The sequence below is a fragment of the Rhinatrema bivittatum genome, chromosome 4 (assembly GCF_901001135.1).
Source record: "Rhinatrema bivittatum chromosome 4, aRhiBiv1.1, whole genome shotgun sequence".
Classification (NCBI taxonomy): domain Eukaryota; kingdom Metazoa; phylum Chordata; class Amphibia; order Gymnophiona; family Rhinatrematidae; genus Rhinatrema; species Rhinatrema bivittatum.
In genome coordinates, this window is record NC_042618.1 from 113,725,369 (window position 1) to 113,750,190 (window position 24,822).

At 41.8% G+C, this 24,822-nt stretch overlaps 1 protein-coding gene across 6 annotated transcripts in view; it reads left to right on the plus strand.

The window, feature by feature from the left end:
• NUMB (NUMB endocytic adaptor protein) overlaps nucleotides 1-24,822 on the plus strand; it is a 283,524-nt gene that overhangs the window by 213,872 nt on the left and 44,830 nt on the right. For all 6 annotated transcript variants that reach the window (XM_029598697.1, XM_029598702.1, XM_029598700.1 and 3 more), the window contains one exon: nucleotides 4,336-4,476. In XM_029598697.1, the coding sequence (XP_029454557.1) occupies nucleotides 4,336-4,476 (141 nt within the window). The remainder of the gene's footprint in view (nucleotides 1-4,335; nucleotides 4,477-24,822) is intronic.

Sequence of the window (24,822 nt, forward strand, 5' to 3'; positions counted from 1 at the left end):
TCCCCCTTTCAGCGGAGGATGAAGAAACACCGATGCCGGATCCTGTCCCAGGACCATCAGGAGTTCCTCCACCGAAGCGTCCACCGAGATCACTGGTGCCTATCCCTTCTTCGGTGCCTCATTGGTCTATCTCTGTTCCTCCTCCGATGCCGTCGGTGCCACCTCCAATTCCCTTGGTGCCAAGACTGGATCCATCGGGGGTAGGTCTTTTCCTCCCTTCAGGAGGCCCGCCTGTTGCAGGAGACCAGCCATATCAGCCCTGGTCTGAGGATATCTCGGATTCCCAGGATACTGATGATATTCCTTCTGAGCCATCTTCTCCTGAAGAGAGAAGACGTTCTCCCCCAGAGGATTTGTCGTTCATTAGCTTTATTAAGGAAATGTCCAAGGCCATTCCTTTTAAGCTTTAGACTGAAGAAGATTCCAGACACAAAATGCTTGAGGTTCTCCAGTTTGTGGATGCCCTCAAGGAGATGATGTCTATACCTGTGCATGAAGATATATTGGAACTTCTCCAATGCAACTGGGAACATCCAGGGATGGTGCTCCCCGTGAATCGCAAGACCGACGCCACCTACTTAGTTCATTCTGCTCTTGGGTTCCAAAAGACCCAGTTGTCGCACCATTCTGTGGTGGTGGAGTCTGCCCAGAAGAAGGTGAGAAGACCTAGACCTCATTCTTCCACACCTCCTGGTAAGGAGCAGAGATTCCTGGATGCCCTGGGACACAGGGTATTTCATGGATCCATGCTCATTTCTCGTGTTGCAGCTTACCAGCTTTACATGAAGTAGTACACGAGGAACATTTTCAAGCTTCTCCAGGACTTCTCAGACTCCCTGCCCGATGAATTCCAGGAACAACTCAATGCCATCCTCAAAAAGGGCCTTGATGCTGGAAAGCACGAGGTCCGTGCAGCATACGATATCTTCGATACATCTTCTAGAGTGGCTGCAGCTGGTATAAATGCCAGAAGATGGGCATGGCTCAAATCCTCGGGTTTACGACCTGAAGTTCAGGAGCGATTAGCAGATCTCCCCTGTACTGGTGATAATCTTTTTGGAGGTAAGATTCAGGAGACTGTCACACAGCTCAAGGGCCACTATGAGACATTACGCCAGCTCTCGCCTGTGCCCTCTGATTTTCCCTCCACTTCAAAACAGCCGTTCAGAAGGGAGCCTAAGAGGACAACCTATTAAGCTCGTAGGTATTATCCTCCCCATCTCGCAGTCACCCAGCCAGACTGTACCAGAAAGGTCAGGCTCACCAATACAGGCCTCAGAAGACCCAACCAGCTCCGCAGTCTGGGCCCGCATTGGGGTTTTGACTCCCGGCTAGAGAGCAAGCGTCAGCCTCCGCTACCGTCTCTGCCAGTAGGTGGCCGCTTGTGCCATTTCACCACCATCTGGCGCATGATTACAATGGATCAGTGGGTCCTTTCAGTGGTGTCTCAAGGTTACCATCTCAACTTCCTTTCAGTGCCATCGGACTCCCCACCTCGGCTGAGGTGGGGTTTATCCGACCACTCACCACTTCTGGAGGAGGAAATTACAAACCTCCTCCGATCCAATGCCATAGAACCAGTGCCCCCTCTACAATGGGGAAAAGGGTTCTATTCTCGGTATTTCCTAATACCAAAAAAATCAGAAGGCATTCGCCAATTTTGGATCTACGTGCCTTAAACAAACATCTACAAAAGGGAAAGTTCAGGATGGTAACCTTGGGCTCCCTCCTCCCTCTTCTCCAAAAGGAGATTGGCTTTTCTCTCTAGACCTACAAGACGCATGCACATATATAGTGATAACATCGTCTCATCGACAATACCTCCGTTTCCTGGTTGGACGCCAACACTTCTAGTATCGAGTATTGCCATTCAGCCTAGCATCGGCGCCTCATGTCTTTACGAAATGCCTGGCGGTAGTAGCGATGTGGTACATCAACAAACAGGGTGGAATGAGCTCATACCTGCTGTGTCAAGAAGCAGCATAGATATGGTCCTGGTCTCTCTCCCACTCCATGTTTCTCAGAGCGACCTACCTGGCAGGCATGGACAATGTACTTGCAGACAAGTTGAGTCGGACCTTTCATTCCCACGAATGGTCCCTGAAACCCAATGTAGCAGAGGAAATATTCCAAAGGTGGGGCTATCCGCACACAGATCTCTTTGCGTCATGACACAACCGCAAAGTGGACAATTACTGCTCGCTACATCGCAGTTTCAAGACACCACCAAGAGATGCTTTCGCCTTCTCGTGGTCCCAAGGCCTCCTATTTGTGTACCCTACACTTCCACTCATCAGCAAGACTCTCGTGAAGTTACGACAGGACAAGGACTTAATGATTCTCATAGCCCCTTACTGGCCGCGGCAGGTGTGGTTTTCCATCCTTCGCGACCTCTGTCCATTCTTATATTCACCTGGGAGTGGATCCGTGTCTGATAACTCAGAACAACAGGCAGCTCCATCATCCGAACCTCCAGGCCCTGTCATGTATGTTGAAAGGCTAGTCCTACAGCCACTAAACCTCTCAGACACTGTATCCCAAGTCCTTGTAGCTTCACGGAAGCCTTCCACCAGGAAATCTTATCTCTCCAAATGGAAAAGATTTTCCTTATGGTGCACATCGAAGGAAATTGATCCCTTTACCTGCCCCACTACTAAGTTTCTAGACTACCTCTGGTATCTGTCGGAGGCTGTTCTACAAACCTCCTCCATCAGGGTCCATGTCAGCACTGTAGCCGCTTACCATAAGGGCATAGGGGTTGTCTCGATATCGACACAACCCTTAGTAGCACGCTTCATGAGGGACTTACTGCATCTAAAGCCCCCATTGCGTCATCCAGCCCCTGCTTGGGACCTCAATATTGTCTTAGCACGACTCATGAAACCTCCGTTTGAGCCTGTCCACTCTTGCGAGCTGCGTTATCTCACTTGGAAAATGATTTTTCTCCTCACCATAACTTAGGCTCGCAGAGTTAGTGAGCTACAAGCGCTTGTAACATACCCACCTTACACTACATTTCTCCATGATTGAGTGGTACTTCGCACTCATCCTAAATTTTTGCCAAAGGTAGAATCTGAATTTCACTTAAATCAATCCATTATACTGCCTACCGTCTTTCCAAAACCCCACAGGAATCCAGGTGAGCGAGCACTGCATTCCTTGGACTGCAAACGTGCGTTAGCCTTTTATTTGGAATGCACTGCAGCCCATAGGAAGTCCACCCAGCTGTTTGTCTCCTTCGATAAAACTAAACTGGGAATTCCGGTGGGCAAGCAGACCTTATCCTCCTGGCTAGTGGACTGTATTTCCTTCTGTTACCAGCAAGCAGGCCTCCCCCTACAGGAACGCATGAAAGCACACTCTATAAGAGCCATGGCAACATCAGTAGTGCACCTCCGTTCAGTGCCCCTTACTGACATCTGCAAAGCTGCCACATGGAGTTCTCTCCATACCTTTGCAGCTCACTATTGCCTGGACAAGGCTGGCAAGCAAGATTCCATTTTTGGCCAGCCTGTTCTGCGCAGTTTATTCTAAGCTTAATACCCAACTTCCTTCCAGCGACCCACTGGAATGTCAGGATGCCCACCTAGTCAAAACCAACCCCTGTTGTTGTGCCTGTTACATGGCTTTGGGTGTTTTTGGTACATTTACTCGGGCATCCTCAGCTCGCTATTCACCCATATATGAGGACTACCATCCTGCTTGTCCTGGGAGAAAGCAGAGTTGCTTACCTGTACCAGGTGTTCTCACAGGATAGCAGGATGTTAGTCCTCATGAAACCCGCCCGCCACCCCGTGGAGTTGGGTTCGCTTACGATTTCTTATTTTATTTTTTCGCTTCTATGTTTACTATAAATGAGACTAAAGGGGCATCCCTGCTGGATACAGGGTTGGGTGGCATGCTGGGCATGCTCAGTGTGCCAAGTCAAAGTTCTAGAAACTTTCAAACAGGACAAAGTTCTAGAAACTTTGACAAAGTGTTCCATGAGGGCTCCATCCTGATGATGTTACCCATATGTGAGGACTAACATCCTGCTGTCCTGTGAGAACACCTGTTACAGGTAAGCAACTCTGCTGTTATTTCAGCCATTCTTTTGATAAAATTTTGAGAAGAACATAAAGCTCTAAATCCTTCTAAATGTACATCTCCTGTACTATGTACCTGAGCACTAATGGACTGTTACATAGCAAAAAGACTATGGTTGCTTTGAAACTCTGCTCTCGCCTTGTACTGCTTTTGCTAAGCTGGTGCATTTGCTTTGATCTGGACTGCAGTTAGATGATGATGTGAGTAACCCTCTTTCTAATTATGCAATTTATTTTCCTCTTTCCACAGGATCTTATAGTAGATCAAACAATAGAGAAAGTTTCTTTCTGCGCTCCTGATAGGAACTTCGATAGAGCATTTTCCTACATCTGTCGAGATGGCACTACACGACGGTGGATTTGCCATTGTTTTATGGCTGTAAAAGACACAGTAAGTTTGGGAACTTTATTTTTTATGAGGGGAACATGAATGCAAAACATTCCACATTCCTATTGCAAGGGAAGAAATACCATATGTTTTGCTCTAAATCCTTATTTGTGGGTGCCAAGTTGTTTTTGTCCTGTTTGAAAGTTCCTATAATGTAGTTGACAACAGTACCTTTGACTAGTCCAGGCACAACTTCATCAAGTTGTGGAAATGCTTACACAGGGGCATACTAGTATTTTTTTATTTTTTTTTTTAGCATTCCCTGTGAATAATCTGGGAAAAATCTATTTTCTTCGTAAACAAGCAGGGCTAAATTAGCCATGATCAACATTTGACTGCTCCAAACAGACCCTTCTGTTTAGCTCAGTAAGGTTTTAATACTGAGTGTGCACAGGAATTTCCATGCACGGGCAGGTTTGTGAGCCCCTAAGTCTTTCTTTCTTTTTTTTTTTTTTTTTTAAATACCAGCTTCTACACAGACTTATAATTTTTCTCTCTCTTTACTACTTTTATCCATTTTCAACTTTTTGAAGTTTATGATTCACTAATTTGCCTCAGCAGCCTTTCAACAGCACTTTTCAGTGCTACAAAAAAATTAAAACCCTTAACTTAAAATGTCAGATTCCAAGAAGCCAACTCCAGTGGCTTCAAGGTCTGTATTTGTAGCCATAAAATATGCATCACCGATTGGCATGCTATCTGCAACAGGTGCTTTGGTCCCAACCATGTCTACTGCTATGATTGTGGTCATATGTCATTGAGATGCCAGAGCAACAGGGCCTGGAAGATGGAGGAACTTTGCAGATCAGTGAAAAGCCAGAACCATTCCTCCTCCTGGAGCAGGACCTTTGCCCAAGGAGTTCCTCCACACCAAGTTGAGGAGGAACTCCTTGGGCAGAGCTTCCCCAACTGCAGTGCTGGGCTCTGGATCCACTGTAATTCAGGGGTTATGTGCAGGACCAGTGAGCTCTTTGGCACATTCAGAGGCCATGTTCTCTTATTCTTGAGGCTCATCGGCACAGAATAAAAGCACTATTCATTGGAGCCAACAGTTGGCACCGCCACCAAACCAGAAGTCTACACTAAAGCATGCATAGTCAACACATCATGGGGCCTCTCCACCATCAACCCATAGGGCTCCAGGGCACTCAACACACTTAATGCAAGAACCAGCATTCGGTTGTCTAGGGCAACACTCCCTATAGTTGCCTTCCTCTACTTCGGTGCCTTTATCTTTGATTCACCTCCTCGGTCTAGATTTCAGACCTCCTGCAGTTCCTTCTCTCCTTTCTACCCGTGGGCTTCATTTGGAGAATCCTGATCTGATATTCACCATTGTGCTTGTGGTTGCTATATGGCCAGCAGCACAAATAGCACAGGAAGGTGTATCTTCATGGAACCCAGTACATGCTTCTCAGGAGGATGACCCAATTCTGGTTTCAGAAGAGGATATCTCTTCCCCAACTCCAGGTCAGAGGATTCAACAGTCCATAGACCAGATGACTGAATTCGTGAAAACTTTCTTTACCTTAGTGGCCAGGTGACCAGATGTTGGATTTGCTTTCTCAAGAGGGAGTCACCCTTCCCTCCACACCCTGGGAGCACCCATCAGAGGTCCCAGTGGTGGAAACTAGCTTCATCAGTCAAGGCTCCAATCCCTCTCTGCGGAGGAATGTAGCCAATCCTCTGTAGAGACAGGGATGATGCACAGGGCATCACTGTCTAGAGTGTGCCCTGGGAGTATTCCCCTTGGAGATGATTGTGGACCCTACCCTGATTGCTGCCATCTTCCCCAGAGTCATGGGCTAGTGTCATATTTTGGGGTTTAGAGGAAGGGTCTACTTGGATCCTCTTAGACTCTTATCTCCCAGAGCATTCATCTCTACCAGAAGACCTCTCGTACTCTAAATTCCTGGACAAATTGGGTAAGGTGATCGAAGTCAACACCTGCAGAGACAAGGATCCTCATGCAGAGATCTTTGGAATACTTCTGATCCTGGCAATACCTTCTGAGTCTGCAATGATACCAATCCATTCAATTTTGCAGAAACTGCAAATGAGAATGAGGGATAATCCAGCCTTCTGCCCCCCAGGAAAGGGGATGTTAAAAACAAGTCCATCAATCTCCAGGATTTGGAGTGGTTTAACTACAGGACCATTGGGGGAGGAGTCAAGATGGCGGCATTTGAGTAGCATTGGATTGTGCTGCCTGGCTTATTTCCTCTTGTTTCTTCGTTCTACCTTAGCGACATGCCTCCTAAACAGAAGGGGAGAGTTCAGGTGTACCCCTCAGCAGCCCCCTCCCTCCGGGACAGCGACCCATCCTCGAACTCGCTGCTATCTACCTGGTATCAGGGGCGGCGGTCCCTGCTGACAGGCTTGGAAGAGGAGCCTCCATCTCATCTGGGGAGATATCCCTTAGCTCCCCTGACCTATCTCGGCGCTTGCAGACCCAGTAGCAGAGGGAGTTGCCGCGGAGATTGGGAGAGAGATTGGGAGAGTTTCAACAGTGTAGATGGCGATGAGTGTGGGTTTGACGGCTCCAGTAGCTGTATTTCAGTCGGACTTTTTTGGTGGAGGTAAGTCTGCTATGAATTTGGCATAGAGTGCTCAAGCTACTATGAAACCAGTTGGTATTTCTGAGCAGAGTCTTATGTTATCCCCACTCCCCAAACCATCTGTGATGACTCTGGACTCTGTGGGAACTAGTGGCTCAGCTGGGCCCTGCTATTCAAAGCTGTTTCCTGCAAATTTCTGCTATTTTTTTTTTTTAATTTATATTCTGCTTTTCGCACTTTTTTCAGCACTTCAAAGTGGATTACATTCAGGTACTGTAGGTATTTCCCTATCCCCAGAGGGCTTACAATCTAAGGGTGTCATTTTCTATCTATATTGCACACGAAAAGGGACTTTTCGAACGTGAATGTTGCGTCCGTCGGTCTCAGACGGCTTCGACCTCTGTGCCTCCCCTTTCTTCCTTCTCTCTCCTCAAGCCTTGGGAAAATGGCTGCTGCCGCGTCTTCATGCCGCTCTCTTCAGCGTCCCCGGATCGGCTACGGCGACTGTGTTCGCCATGATTTTCCTGAGGGCCTCCTAGGGTGCTCGCGCGCACGCCACCCACGCAGCCATGACGTCTATATCCACGTCATGGCAGGAACCTCTGGGGCGTCCCCTCCAAGTGACATCACGACATCTGGTATTTAGCCTGCCCTTCGTTTGCTAACAAACTGAGTTAGCAAGGATTGGATTGGATTGGACTGCCTCTGGTCTAAGCTGCTCTGCCGCTTCCTAGCTGCCGCAGGAAGCTCTCTCTCTCTCTCTGCCCTTCGGGGTAATTCATCGCTAACCTGGGTATCCCCTCCTCAGGGGCCCTTATGCTCTCTTTCAGGTACCTATCTGGGATATCGGGTACTCACTCCTCGAGAGCCTGCTCTCCCTACTCTGGTGCCTACTACTGAACTGCTTCTGCCTGCCAGGACCTTCATCAATACAGCTTCCATTTCAGTGAGTATTAACCCTTTCAGTCTGTCTCACCTTCAGCTTCAGCGCTCAGAGTCTACATCTGGAACCTGCCTCTGCTACCCTGTGCTGTCTAACATCTACTCGAGTGTGAGACTGGTCTTATCTGCTGTGGACCCCTGGACTACTTCTACTGGGTTACCTTCACTGCTGCCCGCTCCCTGGGCAGTACCACCGAGCTGTATAATAAATACAATTCTCTGTCTGCGTGTATAGAGTCTAGCCTAGTACTGCGGTTCCTCACGGGGCTCCTCCCCATGGGAGTGGTCATCACCGCAGTACCCAAGAATCCACTCCAACACCTCAAAACCATAATAGCGAAAAGTCCCCCTTTGCATGCCAATAGCTAGATAGGGGGCGGAGTCGGGACCAGAAGAGGAGGAGTCGGAGCGGCGGTAACCTTTCACGGTGGCGCTATTGGGTGCGAAAGCCGGCAGCGATAACATCGCGGTGGTGCAATCGCTGCTGGCTTTCGCAGGCCCGCCCCCCCCCCTCTGTTACCGCGGGATTCAGAAAGCAGTGCAATTTTAGAAAATCCAGGCCAAAGTTTGTACCTGAGGCAGAGGGAGGGTAAAGTGACTTGCCCAACGCTATTTCATCAAAGTTGGATGCCCTGACACAGGATCATAACTCCCAGCTTATTGAACATTCCAATAGGATTCAAAATCTAGAACCTCAAGTGAAAACTGCTCAGAACTTTCAGTCATCTATAATCCAGGAACGTTTTGCTCTGAATAGGAAAGTTGAATTTATTGAAAACCGCTTAAGACGCTTAAACTTAAGGTTTTTCAACTTTCCAAAAATAGTCTGTGAACAGCCACAGGTCACTCTTCGGAATTATATGACTGAGATACTGCATATTTCCTCAGAAAATATTCTTTCATTTAATAAAGTATATTTTCTTCCATTTACACGTTCAAGAGAGAATGCTGTACAACGCCAATTGGACTTAGAGAACTTAACTGAATTTTTGGAATCTTCTACTGTTGAGATTTATGAAAGTGCAATCTTGCTGGTTTCATTTTTATATGAGCAAGATTTAGGATTGGTTATGCGTAACTATTTTCGGTATCTGGGGATTAATTTCATGGGTCAGGTCGTCCAAATTTTTCTTGATCTGGCTAAGGCCACCTAAGAGAGGAGAGAGGGCTTTTTGACCTTGCGTGAGGAGTCTCAATCTCTTGGTGCAAACTTTCAGTTAAGATACTCCTGTAAATGCATCATAAAGTTTAATAATGATACATATACCTTTTTTGTCCCTGAACAATTCAAATTGTTTCTGGATTCCCGTAAAAGGTTGTTGCCTACCTCTTCTCCCATAGAGAGTCCTATAACTTAGGTAAATAGTAAGAACATAAGAACATGCCATTCTGGGTCAGACCAAGGGTCCATCAAGCCCAGCATCCTGTTTCCAGCAGTGGCCAACCCAGGCTATAGGAACCTGGCAAGTACCCAAAAAGTAAGTCTATTTCATGTTACTGTTGCTAGTAATAGCAGTGGCTATTTTCTAAGTCAACTTAATTAATAGCAGGTAATGGACTTCTCCTCCAAGAACTTATCCAATCCATTTTTAAACACAGCTATACTAACTGCACTAACCACATCCTCTGGCAACAGATTCCAGAGTTTAATTGTGCATTGAATGAAAAAGAACTTTCTCCAATTAGTTTTAAATGTGTCACATGCTAACTTCATGGAGTGCCCCCTAGTCTTTCTATTATCTGAAAGAGTAAATAACTGATTCTCATCTACCCATTCTAGACCTCTCATGATTTTAAACATCTCTATCATATCCCCCCTCAGCCATCTCTTCTCCAAGCTGAAAAGTCCTAACCTCTTTAGTCTTTCCTCATAGGGTAGTATAAACATGTTAAGCTATTTTCTTTATTTTTTTTATATTTCCTTTATGATGTGCTCCTTATTCAGTCCTCCTCCATCTTATTTCGATTTGTGGTCTGTAATATATATTTCCTATAAGGATGTAATATTATATTTAGTTTCTTTTTTTTTCCTGTTCAAAGATGTTATGCTTTGTAATTATGTTAAAATTAATTAAAATTAAAAAAAAAATCCAAAAACTACAAGACCATTCAGCAGTTCATGAGCCAGGGTTGAAGCAGGTTAAGAATACAAGAATTTGTTCCAACACTATCCCTCGCAGAGCCGACGCTAACATTTTTGCTACCCTTGATCCCCATCCCGTTTATTTTTTTTTTATTATTTTTTACACAAAATTTGTATATTTTGTCTCCAATAACCATCACATTATAGAAACTTTCAGCCTCATGCTGTGTCCCAGGCCCCCTTTTGGCACCGAAAAAAAAAAAAAGCCCTGCTCCCTCTGGTAATCTAAACTGGCAAAATTGACACACTCTCTCAAACCTATTTTACTCCAGCCACAGATCCAAAATTTCTGAATTGTAAAGGAATGATCCCCAGGTACACCTGCCCCACCTACCGGTATATAAAATTGGTGCCAGCTGGAATCTATAGCTGGCACAAGTTGGTTGTACAGAAGAACATGAACTGCTGTGGTGCCACCCAGAAAACCCTGCAAAAAAAAAGACACTTGGAAACCCATATAGTATTAGGCCTATTAAATGCGTGTTAGGTGTGGGTTTGGCCCTTAGATAGCCATGAGTAAACAGAATGACAATATAGTAAAATTTCCATACCAAAGCAGTACTAACTGAAAGCACTCAAACAGGAACTACCCCATCTATGAAAAGACAAATATTACAACATGCCCTAAAACTCCTTCTATTAGGAAAGCAAAACAATCCAGTCTGCTATAAATTCCTGCATAGAAACTACATGCTAGCAGAATATCTCACCTCGCTTACACCTGCAGAACACAGAACAACCCTCACCAAATACAGAATAAAAAACCATAATGTATAAATAGAAATGTGTAGGCAGAAACTGAACTGGAAACTGCAACAAGGTAGACTCTTCACTAGTCATAAATCAAACAAAATCAGGAAATTGAAATCATATAATAAAGCATATTAACAAAAAGATTATTGTCAAACAGATGACAAATAGAATAACATCAAATAATTAAGAACTCATATAAAAAGTTTTAACAACTTCCAAACAGTAATAAAATATTTCAAAATAGCAGACACATCAAGCCATGCAAAAATTAAAACAAGAAGAGAAAAATCCATTTTTTCCCATATCTGAAAATTTAATTTCCGGTTACCCTGAGCTGATTGTGGATTGGTGGGACTGGCATAAAATCTTTTCACATCCCTCTCCAAGGCAGGATCCCATTCAGATACCAAATACCCCCATGCCAGCTCCCAGTAACATACACACACACTCATCCCTCCTAGGCAGGCTCCCATTCACACACACATTTACACTCATACACATACACATTCCCGCCAGGCAAGCTCCCATTCTCTCATTCACACACCCGCACTCATATATACACACCCACCTATCCCCTCAGGAAGTCTCCCATTCACTCTCTCACACACACACACACAGACCCCAAAGGCAGGCTCCCATTCACAACCATCCCACCCTCCCAGCAAAGGCTAATTCTTATTTACATCCACCCATCCCAGGCAGGCTCCCATTCATATCCCCTCATCTCAGGAAGGCTCCCATTTATATCCATTCAAAGTCTCTCTTACGTCTCTGCTGTTGCCACCATGGGGGAGGTCACGATTCCTTGCAGTGCTGTAGAAGTCCGTCTTGCAGCTCCTCCTCGTGTGCCGGTTGGCCCCACGGTACAGAACACTCGTGTTAGCACTTCCTGTATACTCATCTTTTGATGCATCAGTTCCAGTGCTATCTCACCCCACCTGTTTTACCACAGCAGCAACTTTCGGCACAAGAATGTCACATAGGGGCATTGATCTAAAGCACCACAGCAAGCCTAGTCTAAGACCGATCCGAGGTTTTGTTGATTCTCGATCCTCAGACTACAACCCTTCTGGTGGGAGGAAAGATTCACCTGTTCCTCAAAGACTGGTGTAAAATCACCAAATACTGTTGGTTCCTCAAAAGTGTGGAATCTGGGTACTGTTTGCATTTCTTCTATCCTCTTGCTCTGCATCAGTGTTTGGCCTTTAATCTGGCTCTGTTTCAAGGTGGAATTGCTTCTCACCCAGTGGGTGAGGGAACCTGTCCCCTCCCTACCCAAAGGCCAAGGAAAAGAATTCTGCTCTATTTCCTTATCCCCAAGAAGTCAGGGGGGATTGAAACCCACCCTGTATTTATGAAAACGCAACCAAGAGTTTGTTACCGGAGAAGCTCAAAATGAACTCCCTCCACACCATCCTGCTCTTCATCCAAGCAGGAGAATGGATATGTGCCTTGTATCTGAAAGAAGCTTATGCTCACATTCCCATCCATCAGTTGCATTGAAAATACCTCAGGTTCACGGTGGATACTTCCCTTTGGGCTCTTGGCAGCCTTGAAGGTCTTCTTGAAATGCCTGACATTAGTGGTGGTACACCATTATCGCAGGGGATTTTGTATTCCCTCACCTGGACAACTGCAGAAGACAATCCAGCTCTTTGTCACTAGGGTTTATGATCAACTTGAATAAGTCAAACCGTGTTCCTACCTAGAGAATCAAGTTCTCTGGGGCCTGGATAGACTCATTGGCAGAGAAAGCTTTCCTCCCATCAGATTGGCATTTTATCTTAAAGCGCTGGTCCACAGCTTACGACAGCATGATCATGTCCTAGCCTGAACAATCCAGATTGTCCTCTGGTATATGGCAACAGCAGTGCATGTAGTTCCCATGACATGCCTTAGTATTGAGAGTTCTCCATTGGGGCCTCTGTGCCCAGTGAGATAGTCTTTCAGCTTTTGTTGTATCCCTTGAAAGTTTCCAAAAAAATGAGAATGTTTATCTTGTGGCGGCTAGATCCACAAGTCCTGAAGATAAATTCTACCTTATCAGTTAATGCTGATGATTGATGTAGCCACCAGGGGATCGGACATGCATATGGCCTCCTTCCAAACTTAGGGAATCTAGTTGGCGATAGAACATCTGTTTCAGATCAACCTCTTGGATCTATCAGCCATTTGGCATTATTTTTGCATCTTCTTCAGGGAAAGGGAATTCTGATCTAAACTGACAACCAAGTGGCAATGTTCTGAGTGAGCAAGTAAGGGGAAACAGGGCCCTGGACCCTGTGCCAGGAATCTCTGAAAATTTGGGATTGCTTTTCTCTAAGCAGATTACCTTCTCAGACTCTTCCATCAAGTTTGTGAATCACCTCGGCAGGGTTTTTGGTCCCTGGACAGGCTGTTTAACCTCTTGGGTTGCCGTCAGTTGACCTGTTTATGTTAGAAGATAATGGAAGGTTGACAAATTTTGCTCTATTCTTCAAAGCAAGTTCAGGTCTGCTCCAGGTGTGTTTCTGGAAAGTAGAGCTGCTGTATGTCTTTCCTCCGCTTCCGTTGGTGGTGAGAACAGCACTTAAAGATCAGACGCATCTTATTTTAATCACTCCAGCTTGGCACAGGCAAGTGAATTTCTTTTACTTCATCAAGTTGTCAGACTGCCCACTGATCCCCTTGGGATTTCATCCAGCTCTTCTCAGTCAGGAGGAGGATAATCTTGTCATATGAATCTCCCCTCCCTCAGCTTGACTGCATGAATGTTGAGCACTCAATCTCATCATTGTCGCTATCTAAGGAGGTTGAAGATATTGTGATCTTGGCCAGGAAGCAGTCTACCAGAAGAGCTACTGTTTTAAATGGAAGTGGTTTTCATCTTTGTGACAAGCTTGCTCCTTGAATGCGTTCGCCTGTGCTCCAAACGATCTACTTCAGTACTTGTTCTACCTCTCCTCTTCAGGCTTCAGTATGTTGACAATCATAGTGCATCTCTGTGCCTTTACCGCTTACCACTCTTAGTGGAGGGAAAGCCAATTTCCATCCATCCTCTGGTATTGAATTTCATGAAGGGATTGTGGTATATGAGACCACTGGTGCCAAGGGATCTTAATGTCATAATGGCGCAACTAATGAAGCCTCCCTACAAACTGTTGGAGTTGGCTTACTTAGTTTCTTACCTGGAAAGTGACATTTCTAGTCACCATCACTTCGGCTAGAAATGTCAATGAGCTCCAACATTGGTTCATTACTCTCCATACCAATAGATTATCCCCAACAGCATGGTGCTGTGCACGCACCCTAAGTTTCTGCCAAAAGTGGTTTCGACATTTCATTTGGATCAAGCAAATCATTTGCCCATGTTCTAACACCTCAGGCACACACACACTTGTTTCCAGGACTGTAGTAGGTCCTTGGCCACATCGCATCAGGTTTCTCAAATTTTCATCTCCTATGATCCTAACAGACTGGGGATAGCTGTTGCCAAGCGCTCATTGTCCAACTGGTTAGCAGACTGTATCACACATTGCTATGCTCTGCCTGTCTCCAGATCCCAGACTATATCAAGGTTCATCAACTAAGAGCCATGGCTATCTCAGTGGCTCACCTAAGATCCATCTCCATTGAAGACATCTGCAAAGGTGCAACTTGGTCATCTGTGCTCACCTTCATGTCCCATTACAGTCTAGACCATGGGTGTCCAACTCCAGTCCTCGAGGGCCGCAAACCAATCTGATTTTCAGAATAACCCTAATGAGTATGAATGAGATAAATTTGCATGCACTATCTCAATTGTATGCAGATCTGTCTCATGTATATTCATTAGAGATATCCTAAAAACCAGACCGGTTTGTGGTCCTCGAGGACCGGAGTTGGACAACCCTGGTCTAGACGATCTTGCCAAAAGTTGCAATAGCTTTAGGCAGGCTGTTTGTGCAGCCTATTCTCCCGGTAATCCACCTTCCACGAGGGGGGGGGCAGGATGCTTCCCCCCCCCCCACACTCAGTGCTCGACTGCACATTTTAGCTTGGTTCACCCCATGTGTCATGGCTAATTGATCCCTGCTTTTCATCGTAGAAAGCGAATTTGCTTACTGTAAAGCTGGTTCTCCATAGACAGCGGGATGAATTAGCCAAGCATAATACTTGCCCATCTCCTTGAAAAGTCGACTGCCTAGCTAAAGCAAAGCTGTACAGTCAACTGAGGTGTTCACAAGGCAGCTTGCATGTGGGAACTCTTGTGTATGCTCAATAGTAAACCTTTACTAAGTTAGAGAGATGTGTCCATTTGGTGCTGTGGGATTTCATCACCGATGTGCATTGACTAATCCATCCTGTCTATGAAGAATTCCATTTATGGTAAGCAAACTCGCTTTATCTATATCTGACTCATAGTATCTCTCTTTCTTGGGATGGGTGCTATTTTAGGTGACGTAAGTCAGTCAATTGCCTTTGTTTTATGTTTGCTGTCTTTTTTATTTTTTATATATATATATATATATATATATATATATATATATATATATATATATATATATATATATATATATATATATATATACAATGATTACATCACAATAGACCTATTCACTTGTCAGGGATTTTAAAAAATGTACCTTTTCAAACAAGTAATTTGATTCTAGCCTTTCAGGTCTAGGTGATATCACAAGTAAGAAGGTAAACATATCTGTTTGGACTGATCTTTGGTACTCGCAGTAGAGAAGCATTGTGCTGTTATGTTTACAGATTTGTAGTATAGTGTGCATTTTTTATAGAACTGTTTATTAACAGAAGAATACAGTTTTTTAGATAAGCCCAAACTATAGTAGTGTCAAAATATCACATATACAAATTAGTTGAATCTCAATTCCAAAAGTAAACAATATTAAGATAACTGTATACAAAGTAGTAACAAAGGTCAACAAGTGTAATCCATATTCTTCCATATTTTCACCCAATTCTCACACAAATTGCCTAGGCATACTCCAATCATATCACACGTAACCCATTCATTCATTTATGTCGCCAACCATGTTTTTCATAGAGCTTTTCGATTACAATCTTTAGACCTTGTGGAATTTAATGTAAAATAAGTTCTATCGATTCATAAATTTCTTAAGTCTTGGGGTGACGCTCACCACAACTCCAATTTTTCCATTTGAAAATCTTCTAGTATAATTCGTAGCCACATATCTTTGATGGGGGCTGTAGGCTCAGTCCATGTAAGCATAATACATTTTCTTGTAATCATTAATCATTGGCCTATCTTCCAGATACACCCAAATCAAATAGGCTTTGTATCACTAAAGGCAACAGCACTTTCAAAATTTCTGCTAATATTTTACCCAGTTGCTTACTCTCTTGATTTATCAAAGATATTGGTCCGTATGATGATGGCACTAATGGATCTTTGCCTTTTTTTTCTCAATACTTTAGTAATAAGAATTAGATTACTAGTAGAGGGCACAACCCATCCCTTAAGAGTTTTTCAAAATATGCAAGCAAATGAGAGGCTATATTTTATCTTAAATGTTTATAAAACTTTCCCCCATATCCACTGGGTCCAAGTGTTTTAAACTATGACAAAGACATTATCACCTTTTTCACTTCTGCTGTTTATTTAGGAGCATTTAATTTATTAATACCATTTTCATCCAGGTTTGGCAATGACCTATTTGCAAAAAAGAAATCTCTAGCTTCTATCAAGCCAGAAAACTTAGAGTAAAGTTGGGCATAAAAGTCTCTAAAAGCTCTTCAACTTGTTTTTTTCTCTCTTTATATTGCCATGTGCATCTTGTATATTAAGTATTGGTATGTGCACTCTTCTATTTTGCACTAACCTAGCTAATATCTTACCAGTGCATTTCCCATATTTATATAATTTCGCTTTATAGTATTTATTTATTTATTTAGCGTCTCTTCTATACCGATGTCCGTTCGCATATCGCATCGGTTCACAAAAAACAAAAACTTTTGGGCATGGCCCTTACATATAACAGATAATTAGTGAACTAGGAAAAATACAATAAACTGTTGTACATTAAATAAAATACAATAAAATACAATAAAATGTTGTACATTAAATAAAATGTAGTACATTAAAGAAGATTGTACCTTCTCATATAATAAAAGATTTACCTTTAACTTACAATTTCTAATGCCATCCTACTATCTCTGGTGTAGCTTTGGAGATTTTTATCAATATTTTTATAGCACATAAAAACACATCCAGTAAGCAATTTAACAGTAACAACAAAATATAACACTACATCTTACAATGAACACCACTTTTGCACGATTGTATTTCCAGGATTCCATCTCACCATCCTCTCGCCTTCCTGTCCTTCCCACCCCTTCAACTTCACCCAAAAGGATGCCAAGTAGCAATAATAAAAATATTAATAACAGTAATAATAAAATAAATATTATTACTACTATCATATTTTATTATGAGTTTTTCCTGATCCAATATTATCAAACACTGATGGAACAATATAGTATTATAAATGGTAAGAAAAAGGATGATCGCAATTAGAATGATTAGAACAATAGAAGTCGATCCCAAAGAGAAAACCACTATGGAACATTATCAGACTCATATATTAATAACGTAAGAAACAATATCATACTTTTTCCTTAACTTTGGTGTCAGCAAGAGCAAAAACGGGTCCCAAATCTGTTTTGTCAGAAGCTGTAGCTTTTTGGAGCCTCCTCTTGCAGTTTTCCTCTCCAGTAAATATAGATCCAACAAGGAAGGCTTCCACACTGTCATCATTGGGCCATCGTCCTCCAGCCAGTTTTGTAGAAGTCAAAATGTCACAAGGCATCCCCTAATCAATACATCCCCTAAGCAATACATTTGGGATGACAAATGTATTTCCAGTACTGTATTTCCAGTACTGTAAATGGGTACCATTTGTAATATATAATACTTTAGGGATTAATATTTTAACTACTTCCATTTGACCAGACAATAAAAAAGGAAAATGTTGCCAACTGGACAATTTTTGCTTAAATTCTTGTATTAGAGGCTTAATATTATAATGATACCATCTCTGAGTATTACTGTAACTTAATTCCCAAACACTTAAGTCCCCCTTGCCCACCTCAGTGGGAAATTAGGCCATGAATTCTTTAAATTCCTTGTGACATCCATAGCTTCAGATTTGATCAAGTTTAATTTTAAACCTGAAAAACTGCCAAACCTAAAAATTATGCTCCAGGACTAATGGAAGCTTTGTTGGAGCTTTAGCTAAGACCATCATCATATCATCCACAAATAGCATCATTTTCAGTTCTTATTGCCCCACTGAGATTCCCAGTATGTTCTTGTCATATTTGAATTTGTGAACTAATGATTCCAAAGAAAAAAAATAAACAAAAGAGGTGATAGAGGGCAATCTTGCCTAATGGTCCTTAGACTAAATATTACATGTGTTGGTCCTTTTATGCATATAAAAGCCCTAGGGTTGCTATTAAGAAGTTGAATTGCTGCCAAAACAAATCCTTTGAACCCAAACTCCTCCATAGCAGTAAAAAGGTAATCCCAATCGAAGGTTTTTTCTGCATCAAAATTAATTAACATGGGATTTGCAATCCAGGATTTAGTACCTGAATCCAATGCAAGGAAGAGGCGTCTAATATTAGCATCTAGCTTCCAGTCTGCTCCTGTGAAATTAACAAAGGAGTCACATGCTTAAGTTGATTAACTATAACTTTGGCATTTATTTTAATGTCCTGATTCAATACGGATATTGGTCTATATGACCCAGGATCTGTGGGGTCTCTGCCCAGCTTTGGCAAGATTATAATTGCTGCCACTGTCATGGTTTCTGATATTTATTTATTTATTTTATTTGGAGTTTCTTATATACCGATAGCCGTTTGCACATCGTATCGGTTTACGTACAACTGATAACTTGTGGGCATAGCCCTTACAATGAACAAATAGCAAGATGTGAAAACATAAATACAAGAGATCTATGTAAAAAAAATACAAGGGATATATATATGTATATAAGAACAGGGAGTATCTAATGGGGTATCTTAGACAGCTATATTAACATTAATTATATCTTAAAGAGAAGAAATTGTGCAGGGAGTCATGATACAAGCAAAACAAGTACATGAAACTATACAACGTATTACCGAGATACGAGGTTTATCACAGATGCGTTCCTACAGTAATTCTTAATGTGTTTCCATGAGAGAGGGTAAAAAGGCAGAGATGGGGAGCTGTATATATAGGAATTCAAAATGGTGGGTCGGGAGAGAGAAAGCATAGCAGAGGCAAAAAAGAGGGTGAGGGAGAATACAAAGGGGGGTGTGGGAGAATACAAAGGAACAAAAGCAAAAATAATATAACTTTCTGATTCATCATATGAATGAACAATACAGTTAAGAACTTAGTCAATGCTTCTCGTAGGTGTTTATAGAAAACAGAGTTCAGCCCATTAAGTCCTGGAGCTTTATGCAATTTTTTAATAGCTTGGTCAACTTCTTGCACTGCAAAAGGACTATTCAGTACCTCAAGTTGGGCTTCAGTAAGTTGAGGTACCTGCAGATTTTTTAAAAATTTCAACTGATTTTACAAATTTGGGGTCTCTGTGTTGTAAAGCTGCTGATAGAATTCTTTAAATATCCCCCAATTTGATTTGTAAAGTTGAAGTAGCTAAAGATCAATCGGACTTCTTAATACCACTAATGAATTTGGACTGTTCCTGCTTTTTAGACAAGTTGACTAACATACGTCCTGGTTTATTTCCATATAGGAACAATTTATGATGAAATATAAACATTGGAGAAGTCCATAAACATCAAAAGGAGCGACAGCTGCTCTCCACAATTAATATGTAAATCACCACGGAGAGACAGAAAAATTAATTCAGTCCCAAAGCATCCAAAATTTTTTAAATATGCAAATGTTTTTATTTATCAAGTCGGCAACTCCATTGCTCAAAGATGCAGAATTAACTTAACACCGGGTCCCCCGACACGGACCCTTGTTTCGCCAAACGCGGCTGCGTCGGGGGGGAACAGTGAATTCTTAATGGCATTCAAACTAGAATTAAAAGAAAAAAACTATTAAAGTATTTTACATAGAGACTGATAACAAAGGTGGATCCTATATTGTCAAGACAGTAAATACAAGTACAGTATCAAGACAGTAAATACAGTATCACATTAATAAAGACTTTTAAATCTATTACCCATAGAGGAGTAAACAGTGCTCCTTTAAATCAGAGGATTTTTGACTTAACTTAAAAATCAATTAAAGGCACCAAACAGACACGAGGTTCAAAAATTAAGTACTATAAGTAACTATCCTAAAGTTGATAGCAGATTGTGAAACGTGTAATATACATTTATATGGAAAATCAAACTTCATGCAATAAATCAAATTTTATCTATTATGTAAGATCCAGATATATAAAAATCTAATCGCATGTCCAAAAACAAAAACAAAAGCGGGTTACCTTTAAATTTTGAGTTTTAGACGGCGTTTTCGGCAAGGAGAGCCCAGAACGCCGACATTGCTCGATATTTAAAGTGTCAGGATTGGCGCCAAAACCACTAACCAATCAAAAATGGTTACCAAGGTAACGCACAGCCATTCAGAATCCAGCACGCCCAAGGGAACGGCAGTCAGTCAAAGGAAGTATTGCCACTCGATTTCATTATTGAGACCCGCAGGGGTGAGACTATTTAATTTAAAAATCCATTTTTGTTCCCTGCGTGCTAGTATAATCAGAGAAACAACCTCCTCGTGGTGGCGGCAAAACTACATCGAGAACATAAAATTTAATATCCAATTCAGTGTGTCCCATAGACGTCCAATGTGTGACTAGAGGAGCTGTTTCTCTACTGTTTTTAATATTCGAACGATGTTCAATGATGCGAGTTCGAATAGGACGAGATGTCTTACCCACATATAATTTTGCACACGGGCATATAATTATGTAGATCACACCTTTAGTTTGACATGTTGAAGTAAAATTTAAATTATGTCTAACGTGTGATACAGGATGTTCAAAAACAGTTAGATTGGACGTCAAAGGACACACTGAACAGTGTCCACATGGACCATGACCTAAATTTTGAGTTGTTTCAGTTGCAATCGGCTCTAACAATCGAGAATGTACCAAAACATCCTTAAGATTGCGACCCCGACGGAATGAGAACCTAATCGGAACATCAAAAATCTTGTGGATTGACAGCATAGGCCAGTATTGTTTGATAATGTTAGTAACACAATATATGTGAGTAGAGAATGGGAGAATACAGTTAAAGCAATCATTAGATGATCTAGTTTGTGGTAAAAATAAATATTCACGATTAGCATATAAAGCTCTTTTAAAAGCTCTATGTAAAATTCGACGTGGGTACCCACGTTCCTGAAACCTTGCTATCATCTGCTTAGCTTCAGTAATGAACTCATCACGGGTAGAGCAGATCCGTCTTAATCTCAGTAATTGGCCTATTGGAATATTTGATCTTAAAGGAGTGGGGTGATGGCTGTCAAATCTTAACAATGTGTTCCTGTCTGTAGTTTTTCAAAAAATAGATGTACTGAAGCTATCATTATCAATTGAAACAGTGACATCTAAAAAAGCGATAGATTTGGGGTCAATCATAAAGTTAAATTGCAAGTGTTTGTTACATGAGTTTAACCAATCATAAAACATATAAAATTGAATGTCAGAGCCCATCCATACTAAGAAGACGTCATCTATATACCTTAACCATGTGAGTATAAAAGGAGCCCATGCTGATGTATAGATGAAATCCTCCTCAAATTTACTTACATAGAGGCAAGCTAGGCTGGGAGCCATAGTGGCTCCCATAGCTGTCCCCTTAATTTGTTGAAACATCGTAGTTTGAAATTGAAAATAATTTTTTGTTAAAGCCAACCGTGTGAGTGTAAGAAGAAAAGAAGTGGAAACACGTACTGGTTCCGGGCGTTGATTCAAAATCACCTCAATCAAATTCAAAGCTTCCTGTTGGGGGATATTTGAGTATAATGAAATAATATCTAAAGATACCAGAAAGTAACCCGAGTCCAAAGGTAGTCTTAGGTTTTCCAAAATTTGAATGAAATGATTAGTATCCTTAACAAATGAACGTGCCTTACATACCAGGGGTTTAAGAAAAATATCAATAAATTGTGATAACGGTTCCAAAACTGAACCGATACCCGAAACAATCGGGCGGCCTGGGGGATTCTGAAGTGATTTATGAATTTTGGGTAGTATGTAGAATGTGGGAATGATGGGAAATTCGGTTTGTAAAAATGAAGCTTCACGCTGTGTAATTTGATGGGAAAAGAAAGCCTCCTCTACTGCATTCTTGATAGTCTCCTGTAATTCTACAGTAGGGTCACATGTAAGTGGTAAATAGAATTCTGTGTCTGATAATTGGCGTTGTACCTCATTAATGTACATATCACAGTCTAAGACAACAATGCCACCCCCCTTATCTGCGGGCTTTATGATAATGGATGAATCGTTAATTAGGGAGGCTATTGCCTGCCTTTCTGCCCTTGAGATGTTAAAATGTTTCACTGGAGGTTTTCGAGACAAGGCCTGTACTGCATTTTGAATCAATTTCTCAAAAGCTAATATCACAGAATCGATCGGTCCGGGAGGGGACCATCTAGATTTTTTCTTTACTAATGACATGTCAGAAGTGTCTGGAGAATCTGCAAAAAAATGTTTAATACGAAGAGCACGAAAAAATCTATAAAGATAAATTTGAACTTCAAATGCATCATACAGTATAGTGGGGACAAATGATAGTCCTTTTTCCAATACCGATACCTCTGATCTAGAAAGATTATGTGCTGATAAATTAAACACTAGTCCTGAAGGAGCAGGTGTTACTGCCAAGGGTTGTAGTTTTTTCTTAAATGCTACAAAATTAATAATTTTTCCCCTAAGCACGGCTTTAGCTGTTTCCCAAAAAAGCACTAGGTTGTCTTTGTGCTGATCATTATCCTATGCAAACAATTGTCACTTTTATTTTAAACGGGGTTGAAAATCAGCTTCCCATTACAACTCTTCAGGTATCCTCCATGGAAAAGTAGTGGGCAGGCCTACACTACCTCCCATCGAGCAAAAAACTGGACAGTGATCGTAAATAGAGCAGATATAGGATATTTAGTTATCTACTTCATTAAATATGGATTCTGGTATTAATAGATAATCAATCCAAGACTTTGCTGGGTGAACTCTAGCTCTTCCGGATGAAGTAATCTCCAAATATCAATTAAAGACAGAGTATTTTAGAGAAATTGAATACCCTTTCCTTTGCTTGAGAGTTGGAACACTTATCCAAAATGTGGTCTTTCATACAATTAAAATCCCTACCAATTATCACAGGAGCTGCTCCCAGTTCAGATATGCCATGCACCAATTTAGTAAGAAAGGAGTGATTATATTAATTTGAGGCATAAACTGAAGCTAGAATCACAGCTTACCCAAACAATGCACCTTTAACCATAACAATAAGCTTTTCTATATCTGCCCTCAGTTTTCCTAGACCAAGGATATTTTTTAATGCATTAAAATAGCAACTCCATTATGCTTTGAAGACCCTGAAGAAAAAAAAAACTTGATGAAAACATCTCTTCCTCAATTTAATATGTTCTCCATCAGTCATATGTGTTTCCTGTAGAAAAATAATATCCCCATGTGACTTATGCACATGTGCTAATACTTTCTCTCTCTTTATGGGGGAACCCAGGCCAGCTACATTCCAAGTCATATATTTCACTTTAGAGCCCATTGCAAACTTTTAGCTGATTCCTAGCCAACAAGGTAAGCAACCACATCCTTAGATCCCCCATTAATAGAAAGGGGCCAGCATCCCATATCTCCTACAGAAACCAAATCCAAAAGTGCATTTCTTTGCCCCACTGCCTTAAAACTATTCAGTCCAACTTTGAAATATGATGTATGGATGAAACCCCTTCCCTTTCTCAGTAGCCTGCCCTCCCCCCATTCCTTCCCCACCACCCTCCCATTTTCCCACTTTCATATTTCCTAATCCCATGCTCTTCAACTGAAGAACCAGTCACTTATTGTGTGACCAGGTGCCATCCCCCAAAAACATTTTAGTGATCAAAGTATCAGAGCAACAACTCCCAACTCAGAAAATCATCATAAATACAATACCAATGATTAATAACTAAATCAGTAATGCAAGCATAAAATCAATATTAAAGACTAAACAGCCCAAGCCTTTAGTTTCAGTTTTCATCTTGCATCCATGAAGTAGCTAGCATTCTCTGCAACCTTGCTCATCCCAGATGCTAAGCCCATGCTAACGTTAGGTAATGTTTATTGAGACAGTTTGAGCAAAAGCCTATTGCTTGAACATTCTTCAAAAAAGCATCACTGCCTGCACTCTTGCTGAAAATATGTGCACGCTGAATCCATATGGCATTCAAGAGGATTGCGATAATAAGGAGCAAACATTTCCTCTGTCAATCATCACACGATAACTAAAGATACTGTATTCCAGAGAAAGCTTTGTTAGCAAAAGACCAAAATGTCACACATGTCCCGAGGACTGTGCATCCTAAGAATGCTTGTCTCTGCATCACTGTCCCAAACTGTAGATAATTATTGATAAATATCCAAAAGTGTAATCGGCAAAGACTGTTACCCTGCTGGTATTAAGATATGAAAGTCATTTGGCCTGGTACAAATTTAGCGCTTCCACAAATTCTTTAGCTTCTTGCAGTTTATCAAACATGCATTGCTCCATTGTTCCAAATACACAACTTGGCTGGGAACCGCATGGAGAAGCGAACCTGCTTCACCACTACCTTAGCACAAACTGACCATATTCCTTCTGTTTTGCGGCTACTTTAAAAGAATAATCCTGGACAACTTTTATCGAGCCATTATCATAATGCAACAAATTCTGTTTGCGATACACAAGCCAGATTTCTTGCTTATGATC